Source organism: Anarrhichthys ocellatus, unplaced genomic scaffold, assembly GCF_004355925.1.
Source record: "Anarrhichthys ocellatus isolate YVR2014 unplaced genomic scaffold, GSC_Weel_1.0 scaffold5, whole genome shotgun sequence".
NCBI lineage: Eukaryota > Metazoa > Chordata > Actinopteri > Perciformes > Anarhichadidae > Anarrhichthys > Anarrhichthys ocellatus.
This window is the reverse complement of record NW_022280035.1, coordinates 3,633,567-3,649,577: the sequence shown is the minus strand read 5'-3', so window position 1 is coordinate 3,649,577 and position 16,011 is coordinate 3,633,567. Positions and strand designations below refer to the sequence as shown.

At 41.3% G+C, this 16,011-nt stretch overlaps 1 protein-coding gene across 1 annotated transcript; it reads left to right on the top strand.

The window, feature by feature from the left end:
* Positions 1 to 4,746: 4,746 nt before the first annotated feature.
* Positions 4,747 to 15,675, top strand: gls2a (glutaminase 2a (liver, mitochondrial)). Its single transcript, XM_031844391.1, has 18 exons — positions 4,747 to 4,991; positions 6,358 to 6,445; positions 8,259 to 8,380; positions 10,179 to 10,308; positions 10,384 to 10,463; positions 10,589 to 10,752; positions 11,155 to 11,213; positions 12,544 to 12,576; positions 12,679 to 12,737; positions 12,824 to 12,890; positions 13,013 to 13,063; positions 13,354 to 13,530; positions 13,623 to 13,754; positions 13,849 to 13,941; positions 14,515 to 14,576; positions 14,859 to 14,935; positions 15,046 to 15,109; positions 15,187 to 15,675. Exons 1-18 carry the CDS (start codon positions 4,780 to 4,782, stop codon positions 15,341 to 15,343), a joined length of 1,827 nt encoding a protein of 608 aa, XP_031700251.1. The 5' UTR covers positions 4,747 to 4,779; the 3' UTR covers positions 15,344 to 15,675.
* Positions 15,676 to 16,011: the final 336 nt, after the last annotated feature.

Here is a 16,011-nt window from a genome sequence, read left to right as displayed (position 1 = left end):
TTTACAGCTCCTCTTGTAAAAAAGAAAAGACTTCAGTGCAGTGAAATAGTAAAAATAGCCAAGAAACCAAAACCACTCTGAAATCACAGATATATGCAGGAAAGTCAAAAGAGACCACAAAGACCATTTGATTATGCCTCGTCAGAGAAAACTCTGAGGGAAAACTGTCGATGAATCGAGAGACGCTAAAGAATTTACTGCCTCCATTTATAGCATCCTACAAGTGCAGAGGATGTAGAATCTAAAAGAGCACAGCTGAGAGCTGTGGAGCAATCATTCAACATTCACCTTCCACTGCTCTCTTTTAAAACCACGTTGCAGCAAATGTCACTGAGAGCTGCTACAACTTCAACTACGGATCTGTACCAACGTACAGCAGGGATACTGTGTTCATTTCAGCTCTACACATCCTTTTTCTCTGCTGCCCTGAGCGTATGTATGCTGCCGTCTCCCGGCACACACAATAGGCCTCTGTGTGCACGGCCCGCGGAATGCTGCGAGATGGCAGGGCAGTGGGATAGCTGCATAGTGAGGATGGGGGTTGGTGGGCGAGGAAGGGTGTGGAAGCTAGGAGGATATGAAGGAGGAGGGGTTGGTTTGAGTGGAAGGTAGGGGAAGAGATGGCAGTGACGGAAGGAGGGGGGTGGTGGTGGTGGTGGGGGGGGGGGGGGGGGGGGTGAGGCTGACCTTCCACAACTGTACGGGTGCACAGAGGCTCCAGGGGTCTAGAGGGTGTCTAGGTTTCGGCACGGTGACCGCAGCAGAAGGGTGGCTCAGGTCCTCTGTGTACACACAAAGTGGTGACGGGGGGGGGAGAGGAGGAGACGGTCAGGCCCCCGAGGCTGGACAGCGTCCCTCAATGTCTCCCAATCCTCATGAAAAACTGACTGTGTCTAGATGTTCTGGTTGTAATTAACCAAAAGGGAATCATCAGAGGACGGATAAGACGCCAACAGCGCCCTCAAAGAGCCTTTTTACTGTAGTAATATCACTTTTGTCGCAGCAAAGGGAATAGAAGTAGCATCGATCAGAAAAAAAAACCCAACAGAAAAATTGTGAATACTTAAAAACTGTCATTTACAGGTAATTACCAAAGCAACAAGGCTATATAGCCACGCCAGCACCCCCGTGAGGCTATAATGCTCATCGCACACCTGAAATGAAAATTGCTTGAATTGCATTTGCTGCTCTTGTCTTTTTTTGGGGGCAGAAAATGTTAAGTTTGGCCTGAGGGCAATGCCAGAGCAACAGCCAAGATATTACCTAAATCAAAAGAGTTTATCGTTTGTAGAATGACTATTTTAGAGCATCTTAGACTCAGTTTGTCAGCCTCAGCTTTACCTTGGCAGACTTGGCTCAATTTACAGATGAACCCCTGGAGGAAATATCTGGCTCTTTAGCTGCTAAATGCTCCACTATGTTCAGCAGCTAGTCTGTCTGCCACTCGCTAAGCAGGTAGAGAACAGTGGGTTTTTAGAGCTTTTCCCCTGAAAACAGATGCCTACTGCTGAGAGCGGTGAGCGTGAACCAAAACAGTAGTTATGCTGTCCAGCCGTATATACTGGTTGACAATACAGATTATACAGCTGCTTTTGGTTCTTTTGAAAGTCGCTCATTAGGTTTAAAGTTATTCATCTTGTGGGGGTTATTATTGTCCCCAGACAAGGAAGTCTACCAAGTCCAAAGTGTCAGACCAACACTTCGGACTGACGGATCGTCAGCATGGACAGAAACACTTTTAAAACTTTTAAATATAATTTAAAAGATGTCTGTAGTGGAAATCCAACATGAATGAATGAATGGATAGATGGATACGTGGATGGATTGATAGATAGATGGATGGATGGTTGGATAAATGGATGGATGGATACAGTAGATACAGTAGATAGATAGAGATAGATACATAGATGGATGGATAGATACTTCACACCCTCTCTCTAGCTCTCTCTTGTGTGTGTGTGTGTGTGTGTGTGTGTGTGTGTGTGTGTGTGTCACTATGTGGGTGAGGATCATTTTAGAGAAGAGATTGGAATTCCTCTCTCTGGGTGGTGCAGGGATAATGACCCTTACCCTTTCATTTGAGAGATGCATCTAACGATGCATTAAATCTCTACAAGCGTTTCTAATAAGGAGCTATAGTTTCACAATGTACTGTTCTTAATTCATGCTTCTCCTTGGTATCAAATTATCAGCATGCAGACAGTCTTACTCAGGACTCGGTAGCAGGTTTTAGGCTTAACAGAAACTGGAAATGGATTCACTTAAGGTGGTTTAGGCACTTTGCCTCTGTGGTAATAAAACATTCAGTCCAGCATGAGTGATGGGTGGTAGTCTGAGACGTCTTTTGAGGCCCAGAGGGGCTTTGGGTGATTTGGAAAAATAAGCATCAATCCTATGAAAATGGCAGAGTAATTGCCGTAATGTGGATAAGTAATGTGTCCCGCTGCTTTAAATTGCTTTAGAACTAATACATATTTCTTACAGTGTTTATTATCACACATTTTCGAGCATAAACTGTTTTAAATAGTTTATGAATAACGATTGATAGTCTACATCTTTGGCCATCTCTTTTTAAGTTATTGGATGCTGTTAACCTATTTGTTTTATGATCCATAAGTAGATTTTTTTATCTGAATAATAAAAATGCTACTCCAAACACATTTCAGCAGTTACTCCACCTCCCCCCCCTCCCCAAAGACCCTAAAACTGTCTGTCCAAAGTGGTCTCTAAACCAGGGCTTTACCCAGACCTCCAGATTACTGAGCCTGAATCAGAGCACCAGACCCGGTATGTTTATTTTTTTGTGTGAGGTGGAGGGGGGAAGAGGTTAAGTTTGTGCAGGCTTGGTGAGTGCAGCGATGGGGGCTTTCTCACACAAGATGGAGGATGAAGGGACAAAGGTGGCATTCATTGGCCCAGGAATGGAAAACATTTTCGTCTGAAAACAGAGAAGCTACAACCGGCAGAGGTAGTGCAGAGAGGCCATGGATTAGCATGCACCTCTTTGGAGGAGTCGCACGCCTAGAAATGCAGAGGAGACCACCAGAACCTATAGGCCTTGTTTATTTGGTAATGGAGATAATACCATGTCACCCTCTGGAGTCTGATTGGAAATGAATCCTGCTCAGTCAGCAAACATTAGAAGGGTAGAATGTGAATGTTTAGCATGTGTGTGCTGTGAATGTGGACATGGGCATGGTGGGCTATCACTTGGATCCTTGATCTCCTGATTGATTTAAATTGCCTTCATAATAACCACCTTAAAAAGAGGAGGAACAAAGAGTTTAAAAAAATAAGATAAATAGCAAAAGATTAATATTTCCAATTGAGTAGTAAGTAAAATCCTTTATCTCAGTGAGCCACTGTCTTACTGAGGAGCCTCTCACACAGCAGCTGACATCAAAGACAGGAAGCCAGGGCTCAATCTCAAGAGGTCACAAATTATACACTAGATCGTGTTTGAAGCACCAGGAAACCTGCCAAAACAAACCTATGGAGAGGAAGGATCTCAGACACATGCCTGTGATGTGTGCTATCAACAAAACAACAGAGAGTCTGAGAACAGAGACTGACCTGAGCACAGTGTCCTGGAGTGAGTACGCCACCTAGAGGACAACATAGTGAGGTTTCAGTGCGTCAGTGTGGGAAACTCACCATGGGGTGTCACCATTTAACAGCAGTAGAAATGATTCTCTAGTGTAAACCGATGTAGGCCTAGACCTGACTTACTGCCTATTTACATTAGTTACTGGGCCAGACAACAACACATGTTCATAACAGTTAATGTTTGGATTAAATGACTAATAACAGATTAAATGTGACAAATGACAGATAAAGCTGACAAATTTGTATCATAGAGGGTTTAAATTCATTCCTGTTCTGATACCGACACCTGACAAAGTAAATGTCCCATGAGCACCGATACAGATGATGTAATATACATTACTTATGAGCTAATAGTAAAATGTATTTGTATTATTATGATTATTATTATTATTACTGTCACGTTATTATTACCACCAGCATCACTTTCAATATAACAGCCACCATCATTGTAATTGTTAACAATAATAATAACAATAATGTTGTTTTTGTAGTCGTAGTAGTAGAAGTAGTTCTGCTACAGCAAAAGCTTTGTAAAGCTACACAATTAACATCAATAAGAGTTGCAGAAAGAAAAACACATTCCTAATGAAATATATAAAAGTATACAATTAACAGAAGTCAAGGCCTTGAATGGTCTTATTTCAGTGATAAGAGTTAAATAAACTAGTTTGCTGGTACACGTACACTCTTCCACGGCCAGTTTATGTTGACTGCTGCAATGTTCGAAGAATAAAGCTTGTTTGTGGATATATTTGAGCTCCTCCCAGCCTTTTAAACAAAGTTAAACTTAGTCTACGTTCAAATTTGGGCCACAATTATCACTACTGAAAAAAAAAAGACAAGCTGAGTACGCAATAATTAGAGACAAATCCAAGTAGGACTATAATTTAGGCTTTTTTCACCCTTATTAATGAGCAGCTGCAGGAGAAAGTCGAGCAGCAGTTTGACCAGTAGCTGCTGGTTATTGACCCCACCGTCTGAACCAACGTGCTGCGCGTGTCACAGACCCGCCCCCGAGCCACAGCCTGTACTTGTCCAGTTACTTTGGACAGCAGCTGTTAGTAAAGCTCCGAGGACCGAGGAGCATTGGTTCACAAATAATCTCTCGATCGGCTACTGGGAAAAATTAATCCATTCTGCACTATTAAAGATTAAGCCCTTTGGTTAGTCACAATGCACTGCCTGAAAAGTCTGAGGACAACTAACCCGGGAATCTTGCAGCTCTTTAAAAATGCAGGGATCTCTGCCAGAGTTGGAGCTGACAGCATTGTGTTGTCCCGGACGCAGCCACCTGTGTTTCTCCCTTGCTGGGCCGCAGCATCACCCCACACCCACAGAGCCTTCCACCACCAGAAGGACCCTGATGTGGACCCAGGACACCCCAAGTAGGTCACAGTCGGCCGTCTGTAAAAACGAATAAATCACCATTAATTAGCCCAAATATTCCCACGTGGTATTCCTGATTGAGCTGTCCTATGTACTTAACGTTATTTGTCTCATTATTAGCTTTGATATAGTAACTCCTACTACCGTATCATTCATCATATATTGTGCAGTAAAGTCTTAAAATGTTTTTTTTTTTTTTAGCCTAGAGCAGGTTACTTTGAAGTGCATATGTGATATGTTAAAAATCAGTCAATAGCTAACACGGTTTTGGTGAAAACGCGGTTCTGATTGATCAATTGCATTCTACGGTTTGTTATTTCTTTTTGGCGATTCAAGATCCCTCCGCCAGGCTGCTCACTCCTTTTTGGCGTCAGTTTCATTTCGCGAGCAGAGGCGGAACCAGCTAGCATGGTTCTTACCAACAAACGTTTACAATTAAATATAAAAACACCAACCAGCACATCTGAAGCTTACTAATCACCATGTTGTATAATGGTTGTATAATTCGCACACAAGTAAAGCTTAAAAAACTTATTGTGGTTTTAAAGGGCAACCACAGGCTAATGACAAGACGTTAGCTTGTTAAATCCGCGCCCAGCCATAAAATAGTCCGGTATAAGTGCTACCTGTAAAACTCATTTTTACACTTCCGTTTTTGTAAAGGTTAACCAAACAAGATATAATGTGTTAATTGGGGGACTTTATGTGCTGGTATGCTGTTTTATTTATTTTTTAATTGTTGGACTAACTTTTCCTTTTGCTTAGTCTTTATGCTAAGCTAACGTATTTTGACTCGAGCTAACATTACGTAACATTAACTCACAGACAAGAGAGTGGTATCGTTTACTTTTTGGCAAGAAAGCAAACGAGCATTTCCTCACCAAAAGTAACATTCTTAAAAGGCATATTATTCACAGATTTTATGGTTAGCAAGCATAGTATTTGAGTTACAAGTACACAGTTTTGGGGTAAGCTATTGGCAGTTGGCATGTGGGTGTTTCATTCTACATTCTACTGTTCTAAAAGTGTTATTAACATAAACATAATATAGGTGAATAATATTATAAGTCTTGTAAGATTGTAACCTATGTTTAAGATATGCAAGACCCAAACAGTAAAGGAAAGAAGCCTTTTTTGTATGATAGTATTTTATATACATACAGTCATGGCATAGGGGCCACCGCCTCTCTCTAACACACACTTTATATGAAGAACCAGGTCAATAGATGGATGTTTGCCAGTATTTTCATTACGGGTCGTGTTATTGGCATAAACTTTTGCTCATTGTTTTGAATTGACACATTGGAGCCAGTCCAAATTCAAAGATCACAACATACATATTGTGTTTGTCGTCTCTCTTCACAGAAGTAGGTTGATGTCCAGTATGGAGGACTTGCTTTTCTACACCATCACTGAAGGCAAGGAGATGATCCTTCTCTCCCAATTCATCTCTGTGAGTCAACAGCACACTCACATTTCCTCTGTCACGCCATGACTTTCCATGAAATATGTGGCCATACTCAGAAACACACTCTACAGTATTGCATTTCAGAAAAGCACCCATGGCTGTCGTTAAATAATCCTTGGGGAGTGATATAGGAGCCCACAACTTGAACCCAGGACGTCAGCTGTATGCAGGGTCAAGTTTAAAAGGTGTTTCGGAACTTTCGGACTAAATATAGTAGGCGTGACACTGAGGTAATCACCACTAGAAAACAACGATGACAGTCTCATTAGATTAAACAGCAGAACCTAAGGACTAAGGTAGATTTTCAGGCACATATCTACCTATACATGGGTCCACACACACACACACACACACACACACACACACACACACACACACACACACACACTACTGAAGAGATGTCAAGCTTCTGTGAACTCGTGCCATAGTTCGTACTTTCAAAGTTTTATATACGTAATATATATCTCGTAAGAAGAACAGGACATAGACTCTGTGGTAACTAACCCGTTATTGCAAATCAACAGAGCCTCATTTAGCTTCATGTGGTGCGACCTTTCAGACACAAAAAAAAGCAGACATGGACATTTGGTAACCAGTAGGTGTCTATGGCAACTAATTTTTAAATGGGAGCATGCATTCAGGAGAAGAGACGTGTGTAAACACAAGTGTGTGGTGCCACGGATGACTGGATGTGTTTGAAGAGATGACTGGGTTAGGTATCAATGCGTGTAGATAACTGCAAAAAACATTCATCCTAACAAATCACTTAGACTCATAGTCAGCCTACAAGAATGTTTCTGGATTTAAAAAAAAAAAGTAATAATAGTTTTTATAGCCAGATTTAGGGTTTGTTTACTCCATTTTCTGTTGTGTAAATAAGCTAATTTGCATTGGAAATTAAATGAATTGTTTTTGAAAAAAATGATATTTTTTTCCAATCATGGCTGGTTAAAATACAAATACCTGGCAGTGAATTGTATGGCAAATACTGTAGTGCAACTTAAGTAATACATTATACAGAGGAAGGTAAATATCTTCTCCTAAACCATTTACATTTTATGTTTTTATATTATATATTTTCTGTATAATCTTTTTTGTAAAAATATACTGTATAGCCCCCTGAAACACTATCATTGAAAATGTAAGTGACGATTCATTATTGTCTTGATTAATCGTTTAGCGGCTCACAAACCTAAAAAGAAAGCCTCCTCGCACATTCAGTTGAAGGATAAATCTCTACAATAAGTGCACAAACAACTACGAGGGCAGCCCCCATCTTTTTGTCCTTCTCTGAAGTTCAGAACCACTTACGGACATTCAACAAAACAGCAAGCTTGCAGCCATGTGCTCGTGAGTCCGTTTGGTCACGGAATCAGTTACCAGATGACTCCGGAGCCTCTCTGGTCGTCAGTTTGTTACTCATGGTGTCCCCAAAATAGATGCACGTGGTTCATACAGTGACTGTCAGCTTGACGTTTGACTTACGAGAGGTATTCCAGCCATCTGGTGCACGCCTGCATTTCCTCCTTATTTCCATGTGGGAGGCCCCTGAGCCTGTGAAGGCCCCTAACAATATCCATCTACACATGCTCGATATCCGGCTAATTGACATTACATCAACACTGCTGTGCATGACACAAAGTGTTTGATAAAGTTTGTCATCTACAATTCCCTTCTTCTTCTTCTTCTTCTTCTTCTTCTTCTTCTTCTTCTTCTTCTTCTTCTTCTTCTTCTTCTTCTTCTTCTTCTCCTTTGTGTATTCTTTTGCTCAAAACCACCTCATCCACTTCTTCTCCAGGCTTTGAGAAAAACAGGTTTGTTGACGTCTGACCCTCGGCTACGTGACTGTGTCCATCAGATGCGACAATCCTCACGTGACTCTGTCGGGCCAGTCATGATGGACAAGAAGCTGTTCAGAAGGTGAGAAAAGCGTTTATTTATGGAGACATGGTAATGCACACAGTTATTCAAAGGGGGAGTATTCAACCTTTGCCTACATGTGAGAAGCAAACACCCTTGTTTAAAATACACACTCTAATGTTGTTTCTGATTGCATAATCTAAAAATGTATTGGATGACAACGTGCATGGTAAGTTAGGGTCTTTCATACTTTTTTGTGGTTAAGTAAAGGAGTAACAGGAGGAGTAGTCTGTGGCCAGCGATATTTGAGTCCAAGAGACATAGACAGAGACATGCGTTTTATGGCTAACAGGTGCTACTCGCCAAATTCACATGCACACATGGCAGCCAAAGCAGTAGAGGGTGCAAAAAGACAGAGCGGACTCTGGGACTGTTGATTAAAGGGCATCATTCTGGTTGAGCTCCAGACTGTTGCATTACAGAAGTAGACTCAAAAGATCTGTAAGCTCCATGCAAACGGCATCATTTGTAAGTGTAATTCAGTCAGTCTCTGGAACAGCAGAGGGTCACACAGTCTGGCAGTCTTCGTCAAACTTAATTGGCCGTGTCCATCTGTCTTTGCTTGTTTTCTTTGATTTGCGAGGTTATCCTTTTCCTTAAGAACACTTAAGAGCTCACTATGCTTCTAGAAATAGAGAGAGCTTTTTTTTCCCCGAAAGTGACCCATATGAATAATGCAAGCTCTCTCCGCTCTCTTCTCCTGGTGTCCCAAAACCTCATGCTAGCATCGCCTTGGATCAGCGAGGGGCTGCAGGCCGGATATTTTAGTTCAGACCAGCTGTGACAGAACGCACATAACTTTCCTTGAGAGCTTACAGCATTGCTGACAAATTATAGCAATGGAAATCTATAATAACTATTACGATCTGCTGACATAGGCAGGTGTGTCTGTTTACTCTTTTAATCGTGTATTTATGCGTCTGAAGCAAGTCATTTTGAATTCACTGCGATGGGAAGAAAAAAAGGTGAAAGCCCAGTGAGGAGTTGAGCATTTCAATTAGATGGAAATTGATTGGACGTTCAGTTGCGTATATAGCATTTCTGAGCGGGAACCAGTCTCAGTGATTGAGGCCATTTTGTTTCAGTCAAAGAAGCGAAACCTTTTTGACTTGGACTGAATTCAAGCAAAAATATGTGAAGTGTAAGTACAGGAGGCTAATATTACAAAGCCTGGTGTTCCTTCTTATTATATAAAATGCTGTCATATTAAAAAAAAAAAGCTGTATAACTATAACTCGTTGGGAACTAGTCAACATAACTGTTGGCTTAGGTACAGCAGTTAAATTAGCCATACTAGCCTGTAGCTATATTTGTTAAAGAGCTTAACTTACTCCTATAAAAGTGTTGAAATTACGCAAAAACTTACCTGTCGTGGTTTCTGGACATGCAGATAGTTTTGTTTTTACTGAGATATTCATCTCAGAGATTTCTGCCTCCACTCCGATGCAATGGAGGTGAATCAAATTTTATTTGAGATTCTCATAAATTACATTTATGTTGATTGTTACTCTGGATAATAAACAAGACACACTGTCAACAGTTGTTGTGGGAACTGTTTTTTCAGTAGAAGGTAGTTTAATTTACAACTGCACTACATGGCAAAGACATTGAAAAACTCATTCTTTTTTTAACACTCTGAGCACAAAACAGAATTAGATTTTTCAACTGTCTCCGAGTGGCGGCAGAAATCGTAAAGGCTGACATCTTAAAGCCTGGGTAGATAAAACTAAAATGATCTGCGTGGTTATTTACCACTATGGCTGAGTGTGATGTCCGTGTGTAATGCGTCCTGTTGCAGGTGTGCTGGCAACAACATCATGCTGCTGACTAAGGCCTTCAGAAAAAAGTTCATCATTCCAAACTTTGATGAGATGACCCAGCAGATCGATAGGATGTATGACAATGCACAACAGCAGGAGGCAGGACAAGTAAGTAATAAACTAACCCGCGCATACTGATTCATTGTCTGCTCGTTCATTAATGTAACACCTGTCTTCATGCAGGTAGCTAACTACATTCCTCAGCTGGCTAAGTTCAGCCCTGATCTGTGGGGAGTATCTCTGTGCACAATCGATGGACAGAGGTACGGTTCCATCTTCACTTGAATGAATGTTTCCATTCTGAGACCATCCACCGTGTGTATCCCCTCACTCACACTCCATTTTTGTTTGTCGGCATGCTTCTCCATTACATCCTCGTGTAACGCAGACACTCTGTAGGTGACACCAAGGTTCCCTTCTGTCTGCAGTCGTGCGTGAAGCCTCTGGAGTACGCCTTCGCTGTGCACGAGTTCGGCAGTGAGCACGTTCACCACTTCGTGGGCAAAGAGCCCAGTGGATTCAAGTTCAACAAACTGTCACTAAATGACGAAGGTATGCGACCGAGACTCCAGTTACCACTCCAGTTATATCCCCTCGACACAGAAACAAGCACTGACGATTATAATCAGCAAACAAATCCTTTTCAGCCCTTGATCAGTATTTCTACAGACGTTTCTTTGTTGGAGGAGCAAATAACAAGCTCTCATTTTATTGGAAAAAAAGTTGTCCAGTTGAAATTTTAGCCAAATTGTGTCCCATTTTATTATATCACCTTTGTAGCCATTTGCTATTACATACTCCCATCTGAAGCAGATAAATTGTACTTCATGTGTTCAGCTTATTAGCTGAAGTTATTAAGTCCCTCTGTTGAAATATTACCTCCGATCTCAGCAGTTTATTGCTCTTGTGGTTTAGGGGCAAATGAGTGATAACATGCTCTCGTTTCTTGTGCAGATAAACCACACAACCCGATGGTGAATGCCGGAGCTATCGTCATCAGTTCTTTAATTAAGGTGAAACGGAAAGGCTTGTCAGCAACGAATACATTGATGTGATAGCAGATGCAGAGTTTTTCCTTTTAGACTCTACACACAACAAACCCAGTTGGATGTCATTAATGAGGATTTCAGGGTAAAAAACAAAGAGTGGAATCTCAGGCCGTGTGCGTTCATGCCCACGGCTCTCTGTTTTTAAACCCCGACCTTGTGTTATTCCCCTTCAATTATTACTAGGCAGCATAGCGTTCTGCTGCAGCCCCTCACTGGGCGTAAACACAGTTCAAAAGGACAATCATATCAGGCATCAGACATGTTTCTATGTTCCACCAATAAAAGAGGTCAGTACATGATGCTCTCACGTTGCTCTTAGCTGCATCCTCAGTAGGCAGTAAGGGCCCATTTCACCAAATTTGCTAAATGAAAGCTGCGATGCCCGACACGAGATCACTTCCTCTCGTGTATATTTTGACAAATTTCAGTCATCGTAGCAAATGCTTTACTTGCGACTCACAAATGTATTTGAAATTTGCTGACACAAATGATAGTGAAACATAACACTGCCACTATTTGCAAAGCTGAAGCAATCAGTGACATCATACTCTATCTAATCATTCTATTGGCTGGTAAGTTGGTGTCCATCGCGGCTGGACTATGGTCATCACCATCTGACTGATCAGACTGACATATCTGTGAACTTTGGCCTTGTTGTAAGCGGAGTTTAGCCATATATGGTTGTGTTTTTTTTCTCTGTGGAGTTTTCCTGACGTTTCCCAGCTGTCTGAAGAGAAACTCTGGACTTTTTTATCATATGTCAGGTTCAGGAAGGGACACTGTGTGTGGGCAGCGTGTGTTTCTGGCCAATTGCAGCCCTCAGAACAGAATGTGTGTTAACCCCCCTCGCTTGTGTTTGTGTGTGTATGTAGAGGGGTTACACAGTGTGTTCCTATAATTGCAAAGAATTCATATGTATACACACTGAGGAGGTTACACACTTAAACGCTTGATAGTTTACGCACAGGACAGAGAAAATACAAAGCTGATAAAAGCCGTTATTGACTTTCTGAGCAGCTGTACCTACAAAAGTTGAATTGACACAAATGTATATGTTTTGTTGAATAACTAGTTGTCAGGGCACCAGAGAGCAACGACCTGGAAAGAAGGGAATCAACTCCTGTTTTGGGCATGATGTTTAGCCTGAGTCACCCTCTCAACTCACAGTATTATTTGATATCATCATTAACATTTATAGGTAGAGTCATTAAATAGGAATGTGACTAGGGTCCCTATTCTTCAGCTTTACAATTGAGTTATAATCCCTTTCTGTTTCTCCCCTCTCTGTTGACAGCCAGATTCAAATAAGGCAGAGAGGTTTGACTATGTGAGTAAATGCTTTTTATTCTAAATTTTCAAACTTTTTCTTGCTTTCACGTATGTGTTTGGTCATCCTGCTCCACCGTTTGTAAATATGATGTGATTGCAGGTAATGGAGTACTTGAAAAGGCTGTCTGGTACAGAATATGTGGGCTTTAGCAATGCAACGTGAGTACCGCGCTTCAAGAAATGCAACCTTAGTGTCCCGTGTCACGTGAAATGCAACTTTCTAAATTCCTGTTGTCTTCTTGCAGTTTCCAGTCGGAGAGGGACACGGGTGATAGGAATTATGCAATTGGTTATTACCTCAAAGAGAAAAAAGTGAGTTTTTTATGTTTTATGTTTAATTAACCTTATCACCTTAAGTGCTTGTTCATTGCTCAGGTTTTTATTGACATTAAATATCCTGATTATGTGCTGACTCTTGATTTTAATCCTTGTAGTGCTTTCCTGACAATGCAGATATGACAGCAGCCCTCGACTTCTACTTTCAGGTAAAACTCTTTGTCTTTGACATCATAGTACTAGTACTTTTCAAAGAAAGGTTCGTTGTTTTTGAAAATAAGTCTATTCTCTTTCTCGAGAGTTAAATGAGAAGATCGACACCACTCTCATGTCTGTATGATGAATATGAAGCTACAGGAATAGCATGGTAATTTTCCAGGCTAGCTGTTTCCCCCTGCTTCCAGTCTTTATGCTAAGCTAAGCTAACCAGCCAACTGTTGGAAATAAAGCAAACAAGTGTATTTCCCAGAAGTCAGCATTCCTTATAATTTTTTTCCAGTTGTGCTCCATCGAGGTGACCTGTGAGTCAGGCAGTGTCATGGCTGCCACACTGGCCAACGGGGGTATTTGTCCAATCACAGGCGAGCGTGTGCTGAGCTCTGAAGCCGTTCGCAACACCCTGAGCCTCATGCATTCCTGCGGCATGTACGACTTCTCCGGACAGTTTGCCTTCCACGTGAGTCCCCTTGGATCCTGTTCCTCCGAGTGGTGGCACGACTTGAAACATTGAATCCAGGTTGAGAGTTTTTGTTTGCTCCTCTTGTTCAGGTGGGCTTGCCTGCTAAATCTGGCATTTCGGGTGCTGTTCTGCTGGTTGTCCCCAACGTCATGGGTATGATGTGCTGGTCTCCACCTTTAGATCGGCTTGGAAACAGTGTTCGTGGCATTCACTTCTGTCAGGTATGCAGTCGCCACCACAGTTTTATTGAAATTCATCTTAAAATGTGTCTGCATGCTTCAAATATTACAATTCAATCAACTTTTGATTCACTAGGAGCTGTTGTCTCATTTCAACTTCCACAATTACGACAACCTGAGACACTTCACCAAGAAGCACGACCCCAGGAGAAGATCAGATGAAGAACCCGTAAGTTCTGTGTAACAAGTGTGGAGGCTGCAACCGTCATTCAGACTAGTAGGAAACATGCAGTCTATTCCTGAAATGTCCTGGAACATATAAAGCATGGGCTCATGGAGCAAACCAACCACATACTCCACTGATAGCGTATTTCAATCTGCGACTTGTTTACGGTTTGCATTTTCGCCAATGCTTCCCCTTGTCTAGCAAACTTGTTGAATATTTAATGCATTACAAGAACATTGGCACCGGACAAAAACAGCTCCCTGCCCGCCCGCCCATGTCCCTGAAAAAGTTAAAGAGGCATTTCCGTCACGGACACGAACCTCCGTCCTTGCTCCATCTTCTTCTCCTTTTGAGTTTTATGGCAGTAAGTGTTGCATTCTCACCATCAGCTGTACTGTCAGGTTAGGTTTCTAGCAGGTTATCCCAGGAATTTACCAGGAACTATGTGTGAAAAAGGATGATGAATACTATGAATACTTCTCGGGCCGATTTAGGAATAATGCAGAATAATTTTTATATAAAAGTTTAAGAAACAGTCAACTCTCATGCAGTAATGTTTGCCTTTTGATCCATTAGAACAAGTCAGTGGTAAACGTGATGTTTGCAGCCTACAGTGGTGACCTCTCTGCTCTGAGGAGGTAAGTAACATCAGAAACACTGCCTTTCATTTCTCATCACAAAGCTCCGACACCAGAGTATACAATAATATATATGATAATATCATCCGTCTGTTAATTATGAAGCTGGAGCCAGGAGCAACTGGAGTAATGTCCGCTAACAACTAAATACAGACGAGAGAGAGTGGGAACTCTTTGCAAGAAAGCAAAAAAGCGTATTCCCCAAAATGTTGGAATATTCTTCTTGACTAGTTTCGGAGAGTTTGCCATCACTCGAGTCAACCTTTCCATGTGTCCCTCCAGGTTTGCCCTTTCAGCTGTGAACATGGAGCAGAGAGACTATGACTCTCGCACAGCGCTCCACGTTGCTGCTGCGGAAGGTGACACTTCATTGTTAGTTCATTCATTCTACGTTCAACAATCTCTGCTGTGATATTCAAACGAGAACAAATGAAATACGGCATTGGGCTTGCTCACATTCGTCTTTCAGGTCATGCGGAAGCCGTTATCTTCCTAACTGAAGTATGTAAAGTGAATCCCAACATGAAAGACAGGTAGAGATTTTAAATCAAAAACGTATTCTTGGATTAAAAATGTTCCATATAACATACAACATTGTGTTTTCTATCAGATGGGGGAACATACCTCTAGATGATGCCATGCAGTTTGGCCATGATGGTGTTGTTTCAGTCCTGCAAGAGTACCAGCGTGAGTACACTGACAGCAGCGCAGCTTGTGCCACAGAGGAGCAGAAGACCCCGCTGGACACGTTGAAGAGCATCGTCTAAACCACAAGGGATCACAAGGGTTTGTAATGGAAATTAATCTATTTTATTATGAGAGGACTAAAAGGGACACGGGACGATTGAGAAACCTGATAAATGACTATGTTTATTTTTGATATGGTAATAGATGTTATATAATATATTTAGACTGTTGAAAAGCTATTCAGTGCGGGATTAAGTCCCTCTTTGATGTATTCCTGCAGACATTATTCAACAGTGTAAAGTATCAACAAAGCACTATATAATCAGGCAATCTGTTGTTTTATGTGGAGAAAATAATACTTATATAAGATACTTATATATATAATAAGACTTTTGTTGCAATATTAATGAACAGTTTTTTGTGTGCTCAGTTTATGACATAAAATGTGATGTAAATATCTAATATATTGAGCCTACGTATTGTTAAAATATGGAAATATATTTTGCTTAATCAATACTTCATTTAATCAGGGGATTTTATGCCCTGTGTAAATATTCCCAAAGCTGCTTCATTAATTAATCTAACTCAACAGGTGATTCAGTAGCACTTGTGACTTTAACGCTGAAAGGACTGTTTCATTGTAGTTTATGCCAGTTCATTTAGCTCACAGGCCAGTTTATTCACTGCAGAGACCTCGTGTTGATGTAGTTTTCTTTTTAGCTTTTTATTGGTCACTTGTGTATCACAG